Genomic DNA, 18,796 nt, shown 5'->3' on the forward strand with positions numbered 1-18,796 from the left:
TTCTTTTTCAAAGGCTTCAGACCCAAGCCACATCAATCTGGGGCTGAGAGCATAGTGGTAAAACTGATTTTTCTGGAAGAAGTTCATGTGAATGTTATCTCACATTTCCATTTGTATGCTTGGGTGTCCCTGGTGTTTCGCTTTGATTTTGGAACAGGATCAAAGGCAAAGCAGCAAAGTCAGCAGGAATTGTAAATTTTTTTTGGTCTGGTTTCAGGGCAACACCCCAGTAAGACAATTAATCCCCTACGGTTCTTAATCACACAATAAGCTTCTCTTTGTTACATTCACCACCAGAGCCAGCCGGCAGGGTGATGGTGGAAGTTAAATCTGGGTTTGCTCAAATGCAACTTGAAGTGCTTTCAGAAGGTATAAACTTAATGACATGTGGGGTTCAGGTTTGTGAAAAATACACAAGATCCTAAAATTAACAGACTTATCTGATTTGAGCTTGGTAGGGTTATCCCAGTAAGACCTGATTCAAGCTAATTAAATGGGAGGTAATTTTTATTCAGGTGGTGCCTACTGAGGAATCCAGATTCTTGGTGCAGATTGGAAAGCTGGATTCCTACAAGGCACTTGGAGACTAACTGGGTACTTCCTGGCCCTTCACAGAATGGCAAAGCTGACTCAGAGGATGTATAAATGACAGTTTCTATAGACAGTAAAACAGTAAAACAACTATTGCATTCATGAACCATGCATTTGTTTTTGTAGATAAGACACCAATTTATTTAGAGTAAAGTTTTTAATTCATTTTTTTAAGTGTGAATGAAAGAAGCCAAGGGGTTTTCTAATGTGCTGGCATAAATTTGGAGAGCTCCTGATATTTAAAAAGTAGTTTTGTTTCCTTTGCTTTTCTTCTGCTGTCCTGATTTACACAGCACTGAAAGGTAATTTAGGTGCTGCTGTGATGCAGGTAAGAGCAAAGCCTCACCTGGGGCCAGTAGACATGTTCTGCTTGCTGATCCACAGGGTCTGAGCATCTGGCCAATAGTGTCTGAATCACAAAGTTGCACTGGTACTTTAATTTCTGTTTTCACAGAATATTGCTAGGAAGAATAAAATAATCACTGTTGTGGAAACAATGAGTAGGCAACCTAGCCTGGCAGTCTTTTCCTAACATAGCTACAGAAGTGAATTAATTCCCATAGTGCCCTAAACCTGTGCAGTGATTTTTCTTTTTTTCCTGATCATGATTACTTTATTTTCCTGATCATGATTAGTATTTGTCCTGGAGAACGACACCTGTTAGTTTCTCTCATTATAGCTTTATGCCAGAAATGGCAGAGGATATACTTCCCTCTATAAAGAAAGATTTCTGATGCTGATATGCATTGAAGAAAGAGTAGCAGCAGGATAAAACCAGATTTGTGAGTAGTTAGTAAATGGGATGGTTTCGTTTCACTGATCTTCATTACTGGTTAATTGCTTTGCATTTGCTGAGTCCTGGAGAGTTGTGAGCCTATTCCCATACCATGCATGTTTCACAAATCAACATTCAGACCAGATGGAAATGGATAAAGAACAGTCATTTTGTGTGTTTCTCCAAAAAAAAAAAAATTACAGTACGGGAGAACATTTAATTAAACTGTGGAATTCATTGCCATGGGAGGTTGTGAATGCTGAAGATGTACCTGCACTGCTAAGGCAACCTAGACTTGTCTTATTAGTCACTGAGGGAGAGGTTACAGGCCTGGGTCCTTCAGTGACATGTGTCACTACCATGTTCTTATGGGTCATTAGTTACAGTTTGCCAGTCATGCTACAGAAGCAGGCACTGTCCCTAATGTCTCAGTTGCTCAGTAATGAACTGGGATGCTCCACAGAAAATCTGTGAGAGAAACAGATCATTGATTACATTGTATAAAACTCCTGATTTGTCCCCAGTGGGTTTATTGATAGAGGAAAAGACACATCCCTCAATAAACTAAAGGCAGGAAAAATATAAATTATACATTTGCAGAGTACAATGACTGTTTTCTCTGACCGTCCCTGTGATCAAAGAAGGTTTTGAGAAGATGTACATGCAAGTTTACACTAGGAAGTAGTGGCTGTTAGGGTTTGATATTTAATCCAAAAAAAGCACCTGTCAACAAAATATCCTGAAGAAAATCCCACTGCTTTAGGAAGGGATCTTAAACTCTGCTGTTTGCTTTTGCAGAGGCCAACCAGCCTCCAGTAACCACCAGTAACCTTCCTTCTCCACCAGCTGAGCCAAGAAATGTCTCTGTGACAGGTTGGATCCATTTGCATTGAGAAGATATGAGCATGGAGCCCAAGCTAAATGGAAAAGACTAAAATATTTCATGGCACAGGGTCCCTCTGGCTCTTAACTTTTTTGTGTGTTAGCTTTTGCAACTCTCTTTCACCACTGAAACAGATTCATTTTGTCACAAGTTTCCCTTGCAAGATGTCTCCTCCGTTCTTGTGTTCTGTGACTTTTCTTGCTTCCTCTTTAGAAATAGCTGCCATTCCCTGAGAAGATTCCAACTCTGGGTGTCTAAACCTGTCAAAAATGAAAGTGTCTGGGGGTGTAAGAGCTGGGAGTTGCTATGTTCTTCTCTCCAGGCACAGTGTGACTTTGTTGTTGTATATTAAAAACAGCAGCTGTTGTTGGAGGTGAGGGTTCTGGAAATGAAAAGCATAATGTCCTAATTACCTATGGCAGGGAAAACATCTGTGCAGGAAAACTAATGAAATTAATTCCAGAGCTTAGCAACTGAATACATTAATTGACATTAATTAATTCTAAATTACAAACCTCTGCCAATGGAGTCACATAAAATGTCCACGAGAATGAAATGAAAAAAATCCTTCAGTTAATGTGTACACAGAAAATCTTCCCCTAGGAAAAAAAGTGAGAACCAGGCACTGCAAGAAGCCTGCTTTTCCTTCTTTCTGTCTCCTCTAGCAAAAGGAGCTTTTCTTGTTGGGCACATCTCAGTGTTTGGCTGTTTGGGAGATTAGCTTAAGCAATTTCAGTGCTCTGCCCTTTAGTAGTTATTACTGGCATTTTAGAATTGAAGCCATGGAGAATTGCACTGTAAAAGTACACAGGAATTGCCTTAGTAAATCTTCATCAATGATACAATCACTGCTGCACCGACTCCTGCCATCACAGCAGAAGCAGGGATAGTTCCCATTCCTCCATTAAAGCAGGATCCAAAGAACCTCACTCTCCTCCAATGGATGTCAACCTGGCCTGCTCTTTAAAATCTCTTGTGGAGGAAATTCCTTAATCCCCCAGGCTTTTAATCCTCAGGTGGCAGTAGGACCATCTCAACTGAGGCTGCTTTGCTGAAGCTCAGGATCAGCACACATTTCACTCAGGAGCTTTGCTGTGAGACACAAAGTGAGAGACGCCTCCTGGAGCTGTGTGTCCATCTCTGGAGCCCTCAGCACGGGAAAGGTGTGGAGCTGTCGGAGCAAGTCCAGAGGAAGCCACAGAGATGAGCAAGGGCTCAAACCCCGCTCCCTGTGGAGGCTGACACAGCTGGGTGTGCTCAGCCTGGGGAGGAGAAGGCTCCGAGGAGACCTCATTGTCACCTTTCAGCACTCTCAGGACAAGGAGGGGACACCCAGGAGAGACTTGTGGCCCCCCTGTCCCCCTCCTGCCTGGGCGCAGAGGGACAGAGGGCTGAGCAGCTCTGAAAGGGAACTTTCCTGAGCTCACAGCCATGAGCAGGATGGGAATTACGTCGTTCCCTGCCCTCTCGTGGCTAATGTGGAAAACATCATGTCCCTCGGAGGGGAAATACATTTCCATCATGCTGCCCGGGCTGTATTCATTAATGTTTTGCAGTGAGCTGTGGAAACATAAAATGTTACAAACGGCAGCGACTAATAATACTTAGCACTTTATATATTCCAAGAACCCTGCAAATGCCAGGGAAAAATCATCCCTCATGGAACTTTCCCGAAGGTTCGTTACCCTGCGTGTCTGTTTCAAACAGAAGTCAACAGCCCTTAGAAGCAAGGAAAGAAATGTCAAATGATAGATTTTAATTGAAACCAAGATTAAATACAAGATGGTAAAATTCCAGCCATTTCTATTTCAGTGTAAAATGCTATTTCTCTGATCTGAAAGAGGTAATTATATCAAACAAGGGGCTGTGTCTCTCCAAGGAAAATGATTAGAAGTACTTCTAACTTTAAATGCAATGTAGTGTTTCTCTCATGTAAGTAGTAATGTTAAAAAGCCAAAATTATTCCTAGTGTGGATCAGGTTTGTCCAAAAACAAAGTGCAAATTCTTAATGAATCTGGAAGAGTCCAAGCAGATTACTGAGAATCTGGTTCTGTATTCTAGGATGAATTGTCCCCGTGAAGAAATTCAAATTGGTTTTCTTCAGGTGACAGATTATGAGATGAGCACCTTGCAGTGCTTCAAAATAGGAGTGTGGACATCCCACGTCGTGACAGTGGACGAGATGGCATGGATGGCTGTGAGATGGATGGCTGCATTTAGGCCATTTAATTTGCAATTGCTAAGACTTCTAGTTACAAGAGAGTGTGGAATGATTGCCCAGGTCTGCCAGAGTGCATCTACCTACGCTGTCAGCAGAGAAGTAGGTAAAACTGAACAGGAGCTGGTCTGAGGTACTTTCCAAGTTGATCTGCATTACTCTGCAGAGTGTAAATGCTGTAGGAAATGCAGAGCTGCATCATAGAAGGTTCTCCCATGGCAAAAATGTGTAGCTCTCACATCTGATCTAGGGCAGAAGGACAGAAATAATGGGAGGTTGATGCAGGTAAAAAAAGGAAAGATATTAAAGGAAGAAAGTAATCAAGGGTGGATTTATGAAGGTTGTAGGGGAAGGAAGGGTTGTATGGTGTTGAACAGTTGGTGTCAATTCATTTCACATGAATCTGGGAAGCAAAAGTGAACCTCAGCAAACAGGTTTATTACAGTAGGAAGAATCTATGCTCAGGATCTCAAGTGTTTTGTTTTTGTTCTTTTCCTTTCAGATGCCCAATACATCACCTGCAAGATGCAGAACTGCAGTGAAGCCACTCGTAGCAAACCCTTTCCAGGCTACATTGACCATAACTCCCTGATCGTCCAGGGTGATTATGTCTTTGTTCAGGTGCAGAACACCCTCTTCTCTTATTGATTCTATTACTTTATATTATATCATTCTATCTTCTATTATTTTCTCTTGCATTCTTTTGCATGTGTGTGCATGTGTGTCAGTTTGCAACTAGTCAGGCAACACTGGATCCATAAAGGCACTGAATGGGTTGTAGCAGTTTGTTACAATGCTGTGTTCCTTTTAGCTCTAGTGTCTTGTCACTGTAGGGCCATAGAGTTCCTGTCTGAAGTATGTTCTCTGTGTGCTGCAGTGCTCTGTGCCACTCCTTACCATCTCATCAGCACTCTGGAGTTACTGCTTTAACCCCCCAGCTGGAAGTGGTGTGTCACTCTTCTGCTATTACAAGGGAGTAGACCAAAGCTTTTTTGAGTATGAGAGGGAAATAAGAAAGAAGGGAGGGAGTCAGGGAGAGCACCAAAGGAGTAATCAGGCTTTATTGTTATGCCTCAGTTGTGATTATAGTGAAAAGGCAGAAGATGGGATGTACTCAGCTAGGCTGTGTTCCAGGTGAGAGCTGGTGAATAGACTAGAACCACTGTGGGTTTCATTAGGCTGCTGCCAGTGTCCATTTAATGTCAGCTGAAGAGGAGAAAAATAACAACAGAATTGTAGGGAACATGGAGGTGAACTGAAGATCATTAGCTCTAAACTGGGTTTCCAGACAGTTTATATGTTAGCATGCTTGTGAGTAGAGGCAAGAGAGAGGATTGATATTTTACATTGGGTTAGTTGATTGCTAATTGGCTTCAGTTAATGAACTCAGTCGTAAACACCAGTCTAAATAATCCACAAATAAATCTGGGACATACGCTTCAGAACAGCTTTTGTGCCTAGAGTGTCTGAGGCAAAAGGGAAATGTTTATGTGGCAGGGGAAACAGGGGCATGCATCACTGTTTAGCCACACTGTCTCATTCCAGAATGACTGTGTGTTTGTGGCTCGACTGACACGGGAGCTGCAGTATTTCTCTTTAGCCATCCTGCCTGATGCTGGCTCTGGTGTTATCCCTTCTGTTCTTCAGAGGAGGAATAAGCCTATGCCAGGCTGTGTGTGCTTGGAGGAATAGATGAACATCCTCCTCCTAGCCTGCCCTTCCTTCCTTGATCTCCATCTGGCTTTTCTGCAACTAAGCCATTTGGAATGAATTAGTAGGCTTAAAAGAACTAGGATAAAGGAATGGGAGTTTATTTTCCTTCTAAACTTGTTTTATTTACAAGCTCACACTCATTAAAAAATATTTTTGGCTTTCTTTCCCCTAACTTTTGCCCAGTTCCCTTAAAAAACAATGTTGAAGAGCTTTAGAAAGAAAAATTGTGCTTATTTTACTTAATCTGGTATGAACCTGGCCTCTGTGTATCTTGAATTTTAAACTACTGTAGTGCATTTTAAAACACTTACTACTGAAGAAAAATCTTGATAAGTTCACGTATCAAGCAATTAAGGCAAAGTTCTGCACGGAGAATCCCCTGGAATATTTGTTCTTCAGTATCTTTCATCCAAGGATTTCAAAGTACTTTACAAACATTGATTATACTTCAGCAGCACTGGAAGCCAGATAAAATTGACAGCTTTTTTCTTTCTTTTTCTCTTCCTTAATAGGTGGTAGAAAATGATCCCTCACATTGCTCTAACCCAGCATTTTCAAGGTCTGCTGTCAGGATTTATGCACTTAAATAAATGGCCAGATTCAAAAAAATGCCAAATCGACCGAGCTTCTCTTGCCCTCCTAATATTTGAATATTTAGCTGATCTTGTAGCAGATACCTGTGATGGCTTGTCCAGGGCCACACAGGAAGCAAAGGTGGAAGCAGAAATAAAAATCAAGCCTCATGTCTGCCAGTGTGCTGATCTAATCAAGAGCCTACAGGGCAGCTCTGTAGGTAGCAGAGAACAGAGAGTGTTCTGGTAAGGCTGTGGTGTCAGGAGGTGGCATAATGGCCCAACAAATCAAGACTTCACAAGTTCTCACACAAGATTCTAGCCTTTGTCTCTCTTTGCTGAAAATGGGATTCCTCTTGTTTTCTTTTCCAGCCGCTGTCAGTTGGATCCATGTTTATTCCTCAGCTGTAGCAGTGCTGCAGTTCATGCCATTGCCACCACATTGTGGTATTTCTCTTAACAGCTTTTGTTTGATACTCTTTCTGATAATTAAAGAAATTAAGAAAAACCTGATGATAACTTTCCTGTTTCTCTCATAGCTGACGTCAGGTGGAAGACCACATTATTACGTTTCTTATAGGAGGAGCCCATTTGCACAGATGAAGCTGCCAAAGTACTCCTTGCCTAAGGTAGGTTGCTGCTGCTAGAATGCCCCTATGAGCCTATGGATATTTTGATTGCACAGAAGATCTTGAGTCCAACACAAGTAACCACAAGATGACATGCAGTGAGTGAAAACAGTATCCTTCTTTAACAGAGCGTTGGCAAGCCAGAAAGGACTAAACCCAAAAGTCAGCACTTTGGCTAGTCAAGGACATGAACATGAAAGGTAGACAGATACTACAGCACATGTCAATTGCCATTTCTTTATGGCTCATTAATTAAGCTTTGGAGGGGATTCTCTCTCTCTTTTTTTTTTTTTTTTTTTTTTTTTTTTTTTCTCTTTAAATTCCTCTCTCCTCTCTGTCTTGTATGGGTAGCTTTTTGTGCTTTGCCTCATTAGTAGATTTTAATGGGAACCAAGCAGAAAAATGTCTTTGTGCGCCTAGTCCTTCTCTGGCCTAATTAACAATGGTGAATTAGCATTGGAGCTTGAAAGGATATTTCTGCCTTCTGAAGTTGAATTTTTTGAAAGACCTATATAAAATGTTCACTCCATTTTGAGGAAACCTACCAATTTGCAGCTGAGGTCCTAATGGGTTCCTAACAAAGACACAGGACTTTTTTTTTTGCCTTTTCATTTTTGATATAGTCTATCTTAAATGAGATTTAAGCTGAAAGGTAGCAAATAATCTTATGGATTCTCTATGAGGTCTAACATCAGAGGACAAATGTATTCCCAGAAACTAAGCAGGGATTGTCAAAAGGAAAAAAAAGAAAGCGCAAGGTCAGATTTTGTAGGTGAAAATGTTCAAAAGGATAACTTGGCTAATTTCACAATTGGCTGTCTTTGATTCTTCAAACCAACAGACTTGTTTATAGTGGATTGACTGGGTGACCTTCATATAAAGAGACTGCAGCTCAGACTGAGCCCTTCAGTGTCTCACCTTCCCTACTCTGCTTTGGAGCCATTACTCCTGTTCCCAGCTCTGGAAACCAGGACAGTGAGGACCCCTCCAGAAGCCATGAGATCTTAGCTATGACACAGACTTGTGGTCTGCCTCAAAATTTTCAGTCACATTTTAAGATAGCTTGCTTTGAAACTTCCTGCCCAAGCAAGAGAAATTATTCTGCAAATTCAGATCAGATTTTAAAAGGTGTTTTTTGAAGGAGCCCTTAGCAACAGAGTTGCGTTTTAGCATGGTTATTGTAAAAGCCAAATAAAAATTGTTGTTTACAGCCAATTCAGACCATCTGTAGAGACACTGCTTGCTTTAAACTTATTGTTTCCTTTAGCCCACATTTATTTTTGTCCACCTTCTCAAGAGCCAGGGACAATACACTAGAATTAAATTACAGTGTGTTCCAGAGAACAGAAATTGGACCAATATATTCATGTTATTTGACCCAAAGAAAGATACTTTGTCGCAATCTCAGAATATCTTCAAAGTCTGAAGAGCTGCATTTGGCTTGGAAGGAGCTACAGTGGAACTGTGTCTGTCTAGGAGGCTGCTATCAAAGCAGAATAGTCACTTTTATGAAAAATGCACAGAGAGTTATTTTATTCAAGGAATTGGAACATACAGCTTCTTTTATACCCAAATTCTCTTTTATCTCCTTCAGCTAAGAAAGAGGGGCCAAATGTGGTAAACAGTACTAAGTGACTTCTGGAACTGAAGGTGGAAATATCAAGCTTTTTGTCTCTGTGTGTCACTCTTCCTGAGCTGGAGGCATGTGACAGCAAGCAGCCTTGGCAGGTGATGCTGCTGCTCAGGCAGGATGGCCTACAGCAAATCAAACTAAAATATTACTCTTGTTGACATTAACAGCCTTGTAGCTACTTTGATTAAAAGCCTAAATAAACTTGAAACTCTGCTCCTTTCAAGCAGATGCCTGCATATGTGTTCACAGGTTGTGTTAACCCTGTAAACAGTCTTTACTGAGATCTGTTAATTGTTGCAGTGATGTTGATGCTGCCTGTTCTGTACCACAGCACCACAATGTGGGCTTTGTCACACACTGTAATGTCACTCATGATAATCACCTTAAATGTACACACAGGGTTGCATTTACTCCAGTTTAGACCAGTGCACTAGGCAGACATTTGAGAATACTGAAGCGAGTTGAGTGATTTCTCTTTTAAAAAGACCTGTCTTAACTGGTATTAGCTTGAAAAGTGATGGAATGGGTTCATGTGGTACCTCTGTTTTAAATTCATCAATTCATACCTGCTTTCAACCTGATGGAAGAAACAATAACAAAAATAAATAAATAAGATACTTAAATACAGACCTTTAAGGAGCTGACAGCCCCAGCAAATTCACAGAAGGCAAAGGTGACAGCCAGCATCTTCACAGACATTTCACAGAATATTCTGAGTTGGAAGGGACTCACAAGGACCATCAACTCCAACTCTTGAATGAATGGCCCATGTGGGGATTGATCCCACAACCTTGTTGTTATTAGCACCATGCTCTGACCAACTGAGCTGGCAGAATAAAACTGGGATTACACATCCCCGCTATTTAACTTGCCAGGAAAAAATGTTCCCTGGCCAAATGCAAAAGGGGAAGTTGTTTAGTAATTCAGAATTAGTAATTCAGAAAGCCTTGGCTTTTAGTAATTTGAGGAGACCCCTGATCAAATCCATGTACACCATCAAGTTGGTTTTGTCTTTGAAAAGGCAAAAAGGACAGATAGTAGAACTGCATATTGAAGTACTTCCAGTATGTTCTGGAACAGAGAGAAAAAAACAAACCAGGCTCTCAGTAGACAAATGCAAGGAGCCCCTGAAGGTGACAACTGTTTGAGAAAGGTGCTTTGCTTCACATTCCTGTTTTCTTCCACCTCTGTAAGGAGCTTGTGCTAAATCAAGATGAAGGCTGTAATTTTATATTATTCCTACTTCCCCCCCTGCCTCCCAGAAATTAATCCCCACCCTCGAAAAAATAATATAATATGCTGATTAATTTTAATTTTCCCAATGTGGAAATGAATTCCTGATGCTCGTCCAAGACCTGTTTGATGCCCATATCCTCATCCTCTTCTATGAAAGTTGTGCATCATTCCTGCATCTATTGGACAAGGCCATATTAAGAGGAAAAGTTAATTTACCCCCAAAGGCACACAGTTGGAGTGCTCTATTTTTTGACTTTCTGCATTACGTATATTATGCCAATTCAGTCTCAATCTCTGACTCCCTAGGCTTAAATTCCTTCAGGCTTACTGGAATCTTCTTTAGACTTCCATTTTACAGCATGCTCTGATCAAATGCAGGAAGCATCTAGTGAATAAATTGTTTACTTCTCCAGCATTTGTGAAATTGCCTTTAGTTTTCTCTGGTGTTGCTCAATGTATCTTTTTACCCCTCTCCCCCAGTTTTTACAAAACTGTTGAATTAAATGGTAAGGAAATGAAAAAGTACATCCAGTACAGGAAAACAAGTTTTACTTATAATTTCTATCGATGTTCAAATGGAGAGGCCTGCCCATGTGTGCCCATGTGCAGAAATTAGCACTTGAGATTAGAGCTGTGCTAGCCAATGTTGCCTGAAGCACACTGGGAACACCTGCTGATGTAGATCCACCAGCAGATTGAACCAGGGTGACAGTCTGAAATGAGGAGCCACAGACAAACAGCTGTGGCTGTAACTCCTACTGGCACAGCTGGAGCTGAGAGAGGCTGTCTGTTCACAGCCAAAATTAGTAGGACTCAGTGAGACATTACTTTTCCTATTGCCTTGGGAATTAAGCCAATCTGTTCCTTCACAAAAGGAGCCCATCTTCTGGGACATGATTTTCTCCAATGAAAAGAGGAAAGTAAATCAAGTGCATATTCATCCTCTCTGTATTCAGATCCAGATCTGGATGAACAAGCAACTGTTCTGAATCTTAACTCCATGGTGAATCCACTTTCAAATTTATAGATCAAATTTCTTCATTATATTACTTTTTTATTTTTTACATTACAAGGTTTCATCTGGAAGTATTAATCATCCCTAAAAAGCCACCAGACACTGAATTTTCAAATACTATTATTAGCAGAAGGGGAAGTAGCATCAGCTTCCAAAAACTATATTTTCTGATAAAGTTCTAAGTTTTGCATATAGAAAGTCCTGGCTTAGATTCATGGAAGCAGAATAACTTTGGGATATCTGCCCAAGACAGACCGAACAGCTGAGTCTTCTGGGAATCACCTGGTGCTAAGAAATCTTCATTTCATTTCCTACCTCCACAGATTTTTATGGCACCAAAGGACTCAGGGTGCCTGTGCTGGGCAGATAGAACCTGGGAATTTCATTATAACAATCTCTCTGTTGGTGGCTTTTTCCATTGTAATGGAAAATAAAATAAAATGGGTAATAATTTCTCCAGGCATTGAAAGATGGGATCAGATTCAATAGTTCCTGTTTTTTTCTTCACTTATGCAAAATCTATTGCTTCCAGGAGGTTTCTTGCCTCCTGTAACCCAGAAGAAACTAGTAAAATGAAACATCTCTCATAACACTACTCATCTAACTACATTTCTGTTCTTTATGTCTAGTGAGGATTAGGGTTGTTTTTTTCTGTTTTATTTCTTGGGGTGTGCTGTTTAGTATAGTGGTCCAGGGCCTTGGCTCCAGCCCACATTGTCATTAGAAACAGTAGATAACAGCAGATGTTCCCTCATTAGTTCCTACTTGTATCAAGTCCTGAGCATATTTGGCTTCTGAATGCTGGGCAAGAAGCAGATGTTTCAGATAATCTTTTTTTCTTTCTTTATCTGTGATTCCATAGTCATGAGTGGAATCACTCAGATTCTAAAGAGAAAAAAACCCAACAAATAAACAACCCTCCCTATTCCCCAGACAAAATATTCATTAAAATGAAGGTGTTGCTTAAGGGGAGTGAAAGTGCTGCTGTATAACGCTGTAGTGCCAATGTAAATGTTCAATTAACACCTCATCAGTTAATTACTGCTTTGAAAACTGGCAGAAGAGAGATGGTGTAGAATATTCCTGGATGGAATTACCTGCTTACAGTGGCTGTAGACAATAAAATAATAAAATGCCACAGTATTGTCTCCTGAGTTCCCGATTAAACTCCAGTCTAAATATATCCCTTGCTCCTCCCCAGTTACTTTGGTGCCATTGGAAATGGCAGCACAGAGCTCCCTGGAGTAACCTGCCCCTCTTTTCTTTCCCCAGGACATGCATGTTATCAGCACAGATGAGAATCAGGTGTTTGCAGCTGTACAGGAGTGGAACCAGAACGACACATACAATCTGTACATCTCCGACACCCGAGGGGTCTACTTCACCCTGGCCTTGGAAAACGTCAAGAGTAGTCAAGGGCTGGAGGGGAATGTGATGATTGACCTCTATGAGGTATGTCATAACTCCAGACATCTCACTGCTGTCTCGGCAGCTCACATGATGCCAGTACCATTTCCCCTTGCACATCAGTCTTGTAAATGCGTGTGAACAGCAAAGCCAACAAATGACTAAACACAGAGTTTTCCCCTTCCTACATCTACTGCTGTATTTACCAGCAGGTTCCCAGGTGAGGGACAGCTCGTGGCTCTTTGATGCATAGAGAAAAAGTTGTGGAATAGTTCGTTCAGTTGCTAAGAGGAACCCTGTCAGCCAAAATCCTGCTTGGATCCATGTGGGCTCTATGGCTCTGAAAGCTCCCAGCAGTCTCATGAGTACCATTCTCCAATTTCTGTTGTATTTCTGGCAGCGTGATCTCTTGTTTTAGAAGTTAAGGAGAGACTGCAGTTTTCAGCTGTCCCTGTCACTTTTCTCAGCTTGGACTATTCTGGGAATTTAAGTTCCCAGATATGCCCATTTGGGCTATCCCGTGAGCATGGAAACTCTCCAGCCTCATTTTGATGCCCTCTTTACCCTGAGCCCTTTTCTGAACAAGTGTGCTCTGCTCAAGCTTGTTGTATAGAGGCCAATTTGTATTGCCTTCTATGACAACTGATCCTAAGAGTAGGACTTCTAATGTGCCCTTGTCCATCTCCTGCTCTGCTACCTGTTTTCCTTCTGGAGACAAGCACTCAGCTGAGGAGAAATTCAATCCTCAGCTGCCATTCTGAGGTTAGGTTCTGATTTTAGGTCTCCTCCAGGGCGATTTCTGACCATTCAGAATAAAAGTCATCAGGTAGATCTGGGCACCTCTGAAGATGTTTCCTGTATTTCCCCATCACTCTCTCAATATTAGCTCTGCTCTGTAGTTTTCCTTCAGCTGCCCTCTAGTTGAAAACCACCTTGAACTGTCCAGAGAGCCCAAGAGTTGTACATCAGTGCAGAAGGACCAGAGGAGGATGGGCACTGCCATTTCAGTCACTTGGACGTATTTTACCATTAATCTCTCTGCAGTGCTGGCAGCCCATGGAAAAACTGTTGCCTCTTATTACTGTCAGCTGGGGAAGCAGCTTTACTGCATTATGTAAAGGTGTCCTACATCCCAGGGGGTAAAGAAAATCTTTTGTTTTGTTTTTTATTCATCTGACACCACACAGCAACCTGGATTGAAATTGATGGAATCAGACTTGCAACATCATATTTGCTGATTATCTAGATAGAAGGAATATTGGCTGACATGGAACCTGGCACAGACCTTCCTTTCAGTTTGATGCTCTTGCTGGAAGGAAGCAGAGAGCCAGTCAGCATGGTTCCCTGAGTCAGATTTTTATAGCGATCTAGGGGAAAATGGAGAGGAAGGCAAGAGAAGGAAAAAAAAATCTATAGATAAATTAAAAGTAAGTGGAGGGATTGCCAAATGAGTCCTCCTCTGGTGGCAGCAGTACATTTAAAAAAGCATCATCATTAGAGAAGATGCCAGAGGAAGTCCTGTTTAATGTGTCTGTGTGCATGTTTGTCAGGTGTTAGAAGTAAGTTCTTCTGGTTGCATTGCAGTAAACATGTGTATGTAATTCCTACATTGATTCTAAATCAAGGATAAATCTACTCAATGCTGCTAAGCAGGGAATTGCACAGGATTCAAAGAGAAAATAAAAATCTTTCATGACGTCTCCTTGGGTTCATAAAAAGGCTGTCCTATTGGCCTCCTCCTGAAGTGAGTGAAGAGCTAAATCACTGACCACTGTGTCTGAGTGCCCTTTCTAGTTCCTTTGTCTGCCCAGTGATGTGATAAGGCTCTGTTGGAATGGTCCACAGCAAGACAGTCCTGCCTGTGACAATCCACGACTGAAATGATAACAGACTGTGAGGAGCTGTGTCTATAGCTGTGGTATATGTACCTCTCACTCTGGAGCTTACTTTTTTTCTAGCTGTATGTATGTTGCCTGAGAAGTATGATGTATGAAGGTGGTGATGGGGAGTGAAAAATATCTTTAGAGTTGTGTGTTCCTGTGTCTTGTATGGCTCTTTCTGAAGCTGTAGAGCAGCATTAGTTATCTGCACACAATGCATTCAGGGTGGTGAGGATTCTACAATTCCTGTGTGGGAGCTGAGGGAGTGCCTTCCTCTCTGACCACTGGTGTTCATGCATTTGCTTGTCTGGGTCTTTCTCTGTTATGAACAGCTCTCTGTGTGTGTCAGGGTTGTGTATATGCAATTGGTTTGTCTCCTCCTTCTGAGAGTACGCAAGCATGTAGAGTCTTTTTTGAAGATAAAACTGTCCAAGACTGACAGAATAACTCTGCTTTCTCAGGAAAGGATTCTGACTCCCAGCCCATGACCAGAATCATAAAAAGAAAAAAAAAAAATCAGGATTTCAGAGCACTTTTATTGCCTGATATATAAAGTGCTCTTTAATCATTTATGGCCAGCATTTCACAGGCACTATATAATAGAATCGTTTTGGGATAGCAACAAAGCAAAGTACAACTGCAGCTATAGGCTCTAGCCTCTGGTAGTAAAGGCAGAACTATGTTATTTTTCCATCCCTGTCTATTCATGCAATATCACTGTGAGACAGGAGTACCCTTGTCTTTTCAGGGTGCCTTTCTACTACAACAAAGAAATCCTGAATACTTAGTTGGGTGGGATCAAACAATCCAGCTGGGAAATTGAAAAGGTTATCTTTTTTCTGCTTATATCAACAATGAATTAATTAACTATTTAATTTAAAGTCTATTGCCCTTTATAGCAAGCCATGTCAAAGTCTTTATGAACTTCAAATGAAATTCAGGAAGGTGTTATTTGAATGACTAAGTACATCACTGTGCTGTACCAAAGCACTGTACACAAGTATTCACACAGCATGTGATTAAAAGTGCAATAAGGTCCCATTCACTGGTAGCTGTAGCATCCAAATCCAGACACATAATTAAATAGGTTGAGCTGGAAAAAAGCTCTGAATCTGCTGTGTAACTGTTTGCCATGCCATTTAATCTCTGTGAATAAAAACTCTTGATGAATGAGCCTGTCTGCTAATTCTACATCATAAGCAGAGGTGAGGTGGGTGACTGAACAGACTTGCTGGAAACCAGAAAGTTTCTCACTTTCCCCCTCCTCCTCCTGCTTTCACTTCCCTTTTTATTGCGGTGCTCAGATTGCAGAATGACAGCCTAACAAATTCATTCGCAAGCTGCAGCAGCTATTGGGCTATTGATTTTCAGTGTGCTGAGAAGATGGGAACATTCTGCAGTGTGAGTTGTGGTTTGAGGTTGACTTTTTTTTTTCCTCCTCACTAAGATACTTTTAGGCTTGATTCCAATGTGAATCTGTTAGCGTATGTGTTTGCAAAATCCTCCTGCAGGTCTGGGAATTTAAACTGTTGGGTAAAACACCGGGAAAAAGTAAAAGGATGAAGACCTCATTGCCAGCTTCGTAACTAGCATTCTGTACGGCCTTGCTTGAGTCACCAGTGCTTTGGTTTCCTCAAAATACAAAACCATAATGAAAATACTTCTGTGCCCCAAGTTATCCTGTTGAAACACTGATAATTATGAAACACATTGAAAACTTTAGATGAAATGTCTGAAGAAAGCTGGATGAAAATAGAAATATTGAACTGCAGTTTTGTGTGTGTGTTGCTGTTTTCTTCACAAGGCCAAAATTGCTGCTGTTTCCTGTTGCTGCTGTGCAAGAAAAAAATAATTGCCTGTGCATGTTTCATCTTTCAGGGGGAAGGATGCCTGCACAGTTGAGAGGTTGTCACTTACAGATAATGCTGCTGATCTCTTGCCATGTTCCCATGATGATTCTGAAATACAGTATTTCTTTCCCATTTGTCATCTTTGCACCTGTGATGGCTTTATCTTTTCCCCAGCACCCCAGCTTGCCTTTGATGTACATTGGCAATTCTGGCCCTGACACTGGCCACTCTGACAGAGCCATCAGAGCCCTGGTGGGTTTGACAGAGAAAAAAGGGACACGCAGAGAACCTGCATGGACTTGATCTATTTTTCAGCCATGTCAATTTTTCCTAGGTAGCAGGGATAAAGGGAATGTTCTTGGCTAACAAGAAGATTGACAACCAAGTGAAAACTTTCATCACCTACAATAAAGGGAGAGACTGGAGTTTGTTGCAGGCTCCACACACGGATCTGAGAGGAAATCCCATTCAGTGTCTCCTAGTAAGTACCTGAGGGGGAACTTGGTGGGTGGTAATACCCCAGCACAATCTTTTTCTACCAGGTAACACAACAGAGTGGGCAGCTCCCCTCTCTGTGCAGTGTATCTCATAGAATCCTCTGCTTCAAGCTTGGGCTGCCTGAAGATTATTGCATTGTAATTTAGGTTAATTTAATTTAATTTCTGGAACAAATGTACGGGTTGTGAATCAGCTGCCTACTGCAGTAAGTGATATGTCTCCTGGAAGAGCATGGGAAGCTGATGCTGTGTCTGGCAGTCGTTCTCTGGACACTAGATGGGAGGCGAGAGCTGCTGTAGCTCAGAACTCTGAGACAGTGACTGGAAACAGGCTCAAAGGAAAAGAGAGCTCAGATTGCTTTCATGCTTCTCTGTTGGCATTAATATTTATTAACATTCATCATTTTATCTTTGGGCTCAGAAGTGAGAATCGACACATTCATCCAAATATATGTTCAGCTTTGTGGTGGTGTAAATTGTATCTATCTCTGTACTTATTGATGTATAGATCCACATATGGCCAAGTCTTTAATCATCATTACATGCAAACAGTTTCCAAGACGGAAAGTGAAATACAGGCAATGTGAATAGAACTGGAGACGTCTATGAAATTAGAGAGCTCAAACTGATTCTGACATATTTTTCAACTGATACAATCTATTCACAGTAGTGGGATAATACTCAGAACCCCTGTATTTGGGATTCTCAATAGCTTTCATATTATACTAATTCTAATATGGTTTCTGGCAGAATCAGGGACACTATTTAAATTGCTCTTACTGCTACTCTCCTGTACTTGCATGTTGTTTTCCATCTAAGCAATCAAAAAAAAAGTTTCTCATTTTAAGGCATTAGAATCTGAATCAGCATTACATTTTGTAGCTGAATGCTACACTAATCTCTTAATTGAATGTCATGCACTATTGCAAGAGCAAAGAATAAATATTTGAAGCTGTTCAAATAATTGATTTTTTTATTGAGCCAAAATGCAAGCCCTTCATTTTCTGTCCCGTTTAGAAAAAATAAATAGGAGAGATTGGGGGTAAGACAGAAGAGTTATTTCAGAGCATGACTAAATTTCTTTGGGTGTTTTTCTTCTTTCAAATTTTTAAAAATTGTTACTAAGTGGTTTTTAATTAGATGTTTCTATGAGGTGAAAACCAAAAAAGATGGCATGCAAAAAACTTTGCAGGCATAAAGCAATTGAGTTCTTTGGAAGGGACTATGTAAAAAGGTCTTTGTGTTTCAAATAGATTGTATAATCTAGTTTTAACTCAATTGAACATATTCAATAAAAGAAAACTTGACATCTTGACCTTCTCAGATAATAACCATTTTTTTCAGAAACTCAAGATTTTTATTATATTATATGATAGCATAATATTCTAGGGGACTGGCAAGGCAGAAGAACAAAAAATCACATAGGCAAGTAAAATAATAAAAGTAGACTTTATTTTTTTTTTCCATAAATTTGAAGTTAGAGTTCTAAGAGGTCTTTCCTGTCATTTTTGTGCACTGATCATGCAGAGTCTGACTTGCCATTCTGGTTATAAGTGGGCCAGTGATACTGCTCTGTGTGGCCCTTATGGAACAGTTGTTTGCAGGAATTGGGTATTTTATATACAAGGCTAGGCCTACCACTGTAGTCGCCCATTATATAATGGAAGAGATCATATATATCTGGTTTTTGAAACAGATATGGGGGGAGAGGGTTATGGCTGTCTTTAAGCCTTCCCATCCATACTGTATATGCTACTATATACATGGGCACCAGAGAATACAATAAACTTCATTTAAAATTAGACCAGATATGCGTGAACGAGCTGGATTCCCTCGAGGGTGATAAATTTGAACAAGCCAGACAAAGGGTCAAGAGGAGGAACAGAAGTGTGGGCT

General features: G+C 40.9%; 1 protein-coding gene across 1 annotated transcript in view; it reads left to right on the top strand.

The window, feature by feature from the left end:
* Positions 1 to 18,796, top strand: part of SORCS1 (sortilin related VPS10 domain containing receptor 1) — a 262,316-nt gene that overhangs the window by 186,495 nt on the left and 57,025 nt on the right. Inside the window, 4 exon segments of the mRNA XM_066323615.1 lie at positions 4,971 to 5,089; positions 7,293 to 7,382; positions 12,539 to 12,718; positions 16,738 to 16,884. Of these exon segments, the coding sequence (XP_066179712.1) occupies positions 4,971 to 5,089; positions 7,293 to 7,382; positions 12,539 to 12,718; positions 16,738 to 16,884 (536 nt within the window).

This window comes from Sylvia atricapilla, chromosome 8 (genome assembly GCF_009819655.1).
Source record: "Sylvia atricapilla isolate bSylAtr1 chromosome 8, bSylAtr1.pri, whole genome shotgun sequence".
Taxonomy (NCBI): domain Eukaryota; kingdom Metazoa; phylum Chordata; class Aves; order Passeriformes; family Sylviidae; genus Sylvia; species Sylvia atricapilla.